We start from the raw sequence: 7,580 nt of genomic DNA, 5'->3' as shown, positions 1-7,580 counted from the left end.
TTAACATTAGCTAGCATGATCAAGGTTAATGTTGGCTTGCTAGTTTTAGCAACCTTAGCAACCATTTGCTAGCTAAGCAACATTACCAAGCATTAGGAACCTTAGCTAACTGCACAAACATGCAACCACCTGAGGAGGCATATGATTCGAACAACAGTGGTGTTGTGGTGTGAATGCCATGGAAGGATGAGATAGAATGACACATTTAGTGGCTGAATGTTGCCAATAACACCTTTATACCTACAACCTGCTAATAACAAGATAGCTTTAGCCTGCTAGCAGCATGGCTGCAGAGATGGCAGTGTTAGTGTGCCGTTGGCCAATCCAACATTTAGATATCTCGACTATTGGATAGATGGCCATGAAATTGTTCTTCATGTACTCGGTGCTTGAACCTGACATCCATCTAACAGCATCACGAGATTTTTGGGGGGTTTAGTTTATTCAGTCCCTCAAAACAAACGATGTGTGACATTATAAAACTGATGAATGCATTTACAGTTGGATCATAAACAAGACAAAGTTAAAGATCACACGTCCACTGTGCTGCCAATTTCTTTCTAATGATATTATAGAAGAAACATACAAAAAGAAAGGAAAAGGAAGATAGAGTGAAACTGCATCAGTGACTGTATGACGAGAGAAGAGATCACTGCGCAGGGAAGAGAGGAAAAGAGGCAGATGGAGGTAAAACACAAGTTTTACCTTATTGAAATGTGTCTGTACTTTCGTTGAGTTGTTTCAGTGGTAATTGTGTTAAGGTTTATTATTATATCATTATATCACAAATTTGTTCTGTCACCTGTGGAGCTGCCGGTTTCATCAAATGAACTTAATGTTTGTCTTTTGTCCTCTTTATATGAAGTGTTTTCACCTCCGAAACGGTTTCAGTCATCACATCAGGATGTTTGTTCTTATCTGGGCAACTCTGCTGCTACTTGTCAGATACAGCAATACTGACAAAGGTATGCATCAAACATTGTGAAAGTGACTGAGGAGCTACAATATATATGACATACAGTCATTTAATATTGATGGTGAAACAAACATACATATTTTTTAAAAACGCTTTAGGAGAAGTCACAGTGCTTGTACTGGTTTGTCAGTTTGTCAAGATGAAAATAATATCACACATTTCTAACTTCCCTTTTCAAAAACTTTTGCACTACTTCACTGTCATGGAGAGTCTCTAAAAACCAACTAGTATGAGCAAACAACAACATTTTGTCACAGTGTTAATGGTGCAAATTAGATACATATGGTGGTCTCATGACAAGTATAAATAATTGAATAAAAGCCTGCTAGGTTTAATAAAAGGGTTAGGGTTAAAACTTAATGCGGTTTCAGTAAACTTCCTCAAACCTTGTTTCGTACAGACTTAAAAAATAGAAGAGTGAAGAGAGGAAGAGACAGTTCAGTGCAGAAATACTGAAAAGGAAGCACGCAGGCAAACGAGGCATAAAGAGGTAAAACACAACATTAAATTTTCAATTAAAATGTCTTCCTGAGCTGTAAATAGTATTTAGTTAATGATTCTTTCTGCATGATTATTTTGATAAATGCTTTGTCCACCTTGATTTGGTGGCAATGACGGGGTGGACGGATTCGGGGGGAAAGTTAAAGATGTTTGTGTATTTAGTAAATGATTTTGGGAGAACAACACTGTTATCATTAATTTAATGTGTTGTATGGTTCATTTACAATATAAAACAGAACAGAGCTCACAAAGTTCTTGACTCGGGCTTCACAATATGAAAAAAAAAAGTTGTATCGAGATTATTTTTACAGAATTGTAATTTCCTTTTGGTCAGTTCCTCTGTTTATTTCAAGTTCACTGTAAAATGTGTCCTTTAGAAGGAGAGACTCACTGTGTCAATCATCGAATCAGGATGTTTTTTCTCCTCTGGGCGGCTCTGCTTTTCTCTGTGAAAGGCAGCAGTGCTGACACAGGTAGGCATCTTTATTATATTATCGTAATGATGCAAACATTAAAGATATGAATACAATTGTCAGCAATAATTTTTCAAGGTAAATGTTCTCATAAATGTTTTCCATACATGCTCCCAAATTACAAGTATTGAGCTTTCCCACATTGAGTTTATCAGCTCATTGGTAACCTCCCTTGCATCATCTACTGTTTACTGACTTACTTGGGAATTCAGGGATAATTAGATATTTGAGTAGCATTCTCAGTTACCAGCAATATGATTAATGAAGAAATATGTCAATAAAATGAGTTAAATGAAGTTCTGTCATCTGCTCAAAAACAGAATATGTGTTTTCTGTCAACAGAAGTAGTCTTTCTTCATTATAAAGTGTGGTGTGTTGTCCTAATTGAAACCCTCTGTTGCTGTGTTTCTCTTACATGTCACAGGTGCATCAGTGGAACACTGTAACAGTGGATTCTGTATCACTCTTAATGAAGGAGAAATAACAGCAGAGGCTGGACTCTGTGTTGTGATACCGTGTTCCTTCAGTACTAATCATGTCTTTATAACCGAACATATAGTTTGGTACAAATGTGAATCTAACCGGAGATGTGGTGACTCAGACGTGATATTCCACACCAACAAGAACAACAAAAAAGTTCAGCCTCAGTTCAGAGGACGAGTGTCACTGCTGCAATCTGACCTGAACCAGAAGAACTGCAGCATCATCATCAATGACCTCACTGTGTCAGACTCTGGATCATATCAGCTCAGAGTTAATGGGTTCCGGTATAAGTGGCCAGGTGGTTCCTTGAATAAGGCAACTGAGGGATTTACATTCTCTGCAAGACCAACTGTCTCTGTTAAAGGTAATGTACAATTACAGCCAAAATAATCAGTGACAGTTTGCATTGTTGTGCCTTTGAACTGCACTAATGTGTATTTATAGTCCTTGTTTAGCTTTTGTCGACCTTTGTGGGTAACCAGTCTGGTCTGTAGCATTAAATGATGCAACTCTTCCTTATTGCCCCATTGAAAGGCTTAATAGATATCTGTACTTGACTGTACAAAGTGACACAGTGCCCCTTCAAAGAGTTAATAAATGGTGACACACAATTCTCTCTAGTAAAAGTGTCAAAAGGCGAATATAAACGATTGAGCACACATTTGTTTCCACAAAACTCTGCTTGTGTGTTGACAGTGTTTCCGAGGATCTTAAAAAACTCTGGATGTAGAGTTCAGTCTGACGTCTTGACCTGTGTGTGTATCAGTCGGGGGTTTCCTTTACCCACCATCAAATGGCCACTGTTGAAGCATCACACTGAGTACTCCGTCATCACCACCGTCTCAAAACACACAGTGAACTGCACAGTCACCCTGACTGTCAAGGACCACACCAACACTGCTGTTGAGTGTGTCAGCAGCAATGAATACAGGGAAGTAAAACAAAACTTCACCATCCAAGTTGACATGTCAGAGCAAGAAGGTACATGATTTTAGCTAAAACTCTACTGTGGACCACTGCTTAGTGACCTTTTCAGTATTAAGACATTAATGTATAACATTTTCTTCTTTGAAACCATGACTTTTTCATTACAAATTTGTATGTAATTTTTTCTAAGTCATGTATTTTATCCTGATCCTGAGTCAGTTATAAAATTCAAGTTGAGTGTGTATAACAGTGACAATTTATTGAGCTGATTCTATGAAAGCTGTTAGTTTACTGTTTTTCTTTGGCTTTCAAATCTTAATAAAACCCCACCAACAAGGATGATTTCAAGATTTCTGGAGAATTCCACACAGTTTATTATACAAGTTATGTCATTTTCTAACAGCAGATCTGCCTGGACCAGGTGCAGTGCTCCCCTGGGTCCTCACTGCGTTGTCTCTCATTGTGAATGTCATCTTCATAGTCTGCCTGGTGTTCCTATGGTCTGTTTGATATCAGCATTTATATTATATTATATTATATTATATTATATTGTTTTTTGTTTTGTTTTGTTTTTTTTACCAGTATATGATTTGAAGTCAGTGTGAATATAGTGGAGACTTTTAGAAAAACACTTATATCTCACTGTTTCTACTCTCTAAAGGAACACAAGAAAAAAGGTGAAACCGAACCAAGAGGACAGAACCTACATGTCGCTGAGGAGAAACGATCTCTCACCAGAGTATGATGTCATCGGACAACCTCTGAAGTGACACAACCGAACCATTCAGCTCTAATCGAGTGCAGTGGAAGACTTCATGCTCTGATCTGTTACATCATGTTTTCAGTATATTTAAGATTTTGCAATGACGGCATGTTACATTTTGCATTTTGCATGAACCTTAATGGACTCACTGGAAGTCTGCTTAGCTCGCATCATTCACAATAATGTGTTCACATTGTCACACCACACACCTTCACACCTTTGTATCATACACGCCAGAGTAATCACAGTCATCTGCTGTAACCATGATTAAAGTGCTTTGGGTGGATTATTTTCATAGGTTAAAGGAGCTGAGATATGGCGCTGGGGTTTTTCTGTTTATACTGTCAGTAAGATGTCTTACAACTGTAGATTTTTCAGGTATCTGTACTTAATTGAGTGTTTATTTTCTTACAGCTTTCTACTAATATCTACTTTTCCTCCTGACATTTGAACACAAATATCTGTACTTTCTACTCACATTTTCAAAATAGGCTGGGTACTTGAGTTTTAAAGTATTTGAGGAGAATTATCAATTATATTTAATTTGCTTCATTGCAAGCCGACTTACATCATAAGACTGATTTCAACCAGTAGCCAGATGAAACAATGTAAAAGGCCTAACAAGATGGAAAAAGACAGAGAGGGAGACTCACCTCAGCCTGTACTTTATTACTTTTACATAAGTAAAGAAGTTGTGATCAGTTCTTTTAAGTTTGTCTGTCATTTTTACACAAGCATCTGTACTTGTACTTGAGTAAAGAATGTGTCACCTACTTTTGTTACCTCTGGTTGAAGTTTCAAGCAAGCATACATACTATTTTTCTTTCTTTCCCTGTAAGATACGACATACAATGAGATATAGTGTATAAAGGACAGTGACGGGATTAGTTTGTTTATTTACTCAAGCACTGTACTTGTACATGGTGTACAAGTTCGAGGTACTTGTATTGTACTTGAGTAATTCCATTTCTGCTATAGTATATTTTGCCTTCACCAAATTATAGAGGCAAAAACTGTACTTTTATTTTATTTATCTGATAAGTTTAATTACTAGTTACTTTCGCAGATTATGCTGCAGCAATCTGATAAAGAAAAAAGAAAAATAAAGGAAAGACACAGTGATCAAAATAATCACAAAAATGCTGTTTACATACATATAAATATATATGTAATTTAGTTCTACTTGTATTTGATTCTTGTATTGCCAGAAAACAACTTTTGATACTTAGGCACAGTTGATATCAGATATTTTTACAGTATATAAGTATGACTGTTGGATACTTTATAGAGGCCTGACAAATGACACATCACGTAAGCCAGTCACTGTGGAGAAGTGATATAAAAAAAGATGTCCAGTGCTGCAAAGGGAAACTTCGTGAATCCTTGTTGTTGCACAAAGAGAGAAGAGTCAGAACAGTGCAGAGAAGGGACAGAAGTCACTGCGGAGAGAAGTGAGCACGGGATAAAAAATAGGTAAAACATTTACCTCATTTTGTGAACATCTTTTTGAATTAAAAATTTGATTTAAGTGATGAATTCCTCCTCAACAAATGTAAAAGAATGTCCTGGTAATGCTGTTGCTGATAAGGAAATGTAGACTGTGTAAGAGGAATTACAGATATTGATTTTGTCAGAGTTTGCGTTTATTATAATGTAGTTGGGCATCAGTGACTCAGGACCTTTATCATAGCAGAGCTGTTATTTAGCTGTTTTAACTAACATTATTCATACAACACCTTTTTAGAGCTAATTTAACAAAACACTTTACCATAAAGGTATTTAAGACACTCACTAGGTGAAGTGTTGTGCCAGTTTGGTTCAGCGACTATGGCATTACGCAATGTGTTATATCCTGTTTTAAGATCTTATAATGTCTACTCTGGAACTTCCTTTGTTTCATCAGCTGAACTTTTTTTTCTGTTTTGTTACACTTGTAGTGAAAATGTTGTCCTGTTACGGGAGAAACTGAGTGTCCCTATCAAAGACTTAGGATGTTAGTTGTGATCTGGGCGACTCTGCTTTTCTCTGTGAGAGGCAGCGATGCTAACCCGGGTATGGATCTTTATAAGTAGCCTTTACTCATCCTTCATTTAATACTATGAGGTATCATCAAAATCTAAATATGTTCTAACCCTGTTTTTGTCTCCTTTTTTTGCTTTAAACAGGTGAATTTAATTTGAGAAGACATGACTGTATAATGGGACTCTGTGCCACTCTCAGTGAAGCAGAAATACCAGCAGAAGCTGGACTCTGTGTTGTGATTCCGTGTTCCTTCACTACTGATCATGTTTTTAAACCCAAAAATGTGATTTGGTACAAGTGTGAACCAGACAAACAAAGATGTGGTGATTCAGACATCATATTCCGCACCAGCAAAAATGTTCAGTCTGGGTTCAACGGACGAGTGTCACTGTTGGACCCTGACCTGAGTCAAGGGAACTGTAGCATAATCATCTGTGATCTTGTCGAGTCAGATTCTGGATCATATCAAATCGGACTTGCTGGGATCCCATTTGGTAAACCCAGAATTACTTTTTCTCCAAGAACAACTCTTTCCGTCAAAGGTATGAAAACTAGATAAAACTGGCAAAAAGGGGATGTTGATTTCTGCAGCTGTAATCTGGTTGTTTTAACAATAGAACATTGCTGTAGTTTCTGTTCTTTATTCTGAAGTAGCTGAACGCGTGTGACACATTTAATATACGTTGGGTTCATCACATGGCTTGCTCCCTTGGCATTTAAATCTATGACTATCAGAGTTCCAAGGAAAATTATGCAACAAAGAATTTTTAAAATTATTCTGAGATCTTGGAATTAGTCGAGTGCTACAGTACATAAAATAAGTATATTGTGTGTAGACTTTTCACAGCTACATTCATCATATGTATGATCATATATAATTCTGTTATACATTATTTACAGTATTTACAGTTCTTAGTATTGTATGTCCATTTCCCCCTGACCTTTAGATCCATGCTATTTGACAATATTTTGTGAATATTAACTCCCTGTCTCACTCCCTAAATGGAGTTAGATATGACTATAAAATGGACATTATACTGCATCACATTTAAAAAATCATCTAATCTACATTGTGTCATGTCTTTGGTAGGTTCTGTCCAGCATTCCAGCGCAGCGCTACCCTGGGCTGTTGCTGGTGTGTCACTAAGTATGAATGTCGTCTTCACAATCTATGTGATATTCCTTTGGTACGCTGAAACAGCTGCATTTTATGTTTTAAAGGCTCAGCTAATGCACGTACTGTTAGGCAACAAATCATGGCTAACTTAATTTTGTTTTTTCTCCAAAGGAAAGCAAGAATGAAGAAAGAAAGTCAAGCAGACAGAATTTACATGTCACTACAGAAAACAGACAGATCACCAGAGTATGATGTTATTGGCCAACCCCAGACCTGATAAATGTCAGCTTATACTAGATCTACAGGCTTCATGAAAGA

The 7,580-nt window shown here is 36.9% G+C and overlaps 1 protein-coding gene across 1 annotated transcript; it reads left to right on the top strand.

Annotated features, from left to right (window-relative positions):
- Window positions 1-1,392: 1,392 nt before the first annotated feature.
- Window positions 1,393-7,572, top strand: LOC119005727 (myeloid cell surface antigen CD33-like). The gene is made up of 10 exons (XM_037073597.1): window positions 1,393-1,466; window positions 1,855-1,950; window positions 2,375-2,797; window positions 3,130-3,414; window positions 3,764-3,860; window positions 4,022-4,126; window positions 6,063-6,175; window positions 6,289-6,687; window positions 7,236-7,332; window positions 7,434-7,572. Exons 2-10 carry the CDS (start codon window positions 1,890-1,892, stop codon window positions 7,537-7,539), a joined length of 1,686 nt encoding a protein of 561 aa, XP_036929492.1. The 5' UTR covers window positions 1,393-1,466; window positions 1,855-1,889; the 3' UTR covers window positions 7,540-7,572.
- Window positions 7,573-7,580: the final 8 nt, after the last annotated feature.

This window comes from Acanthopagrus latus, chromosome 17 (genome assembly GCF_904848185.1).
Source record: "Acanthopagrus latus isolate v.2019 chromosome 17, fAcaLat1.1, whole genome shotgun sequence".
NCBI lineage: Eukaryota > Metazoa > Chordata > Actinopteri > Spariformes > Sparidae > Acanthopagrus > Acanthopagrus latus.
The sequence above is the reverse complement of the archived record's forward strand: the minus strand, read 5'-3'. Positions and strand labels throughout refer to the sequence as shown.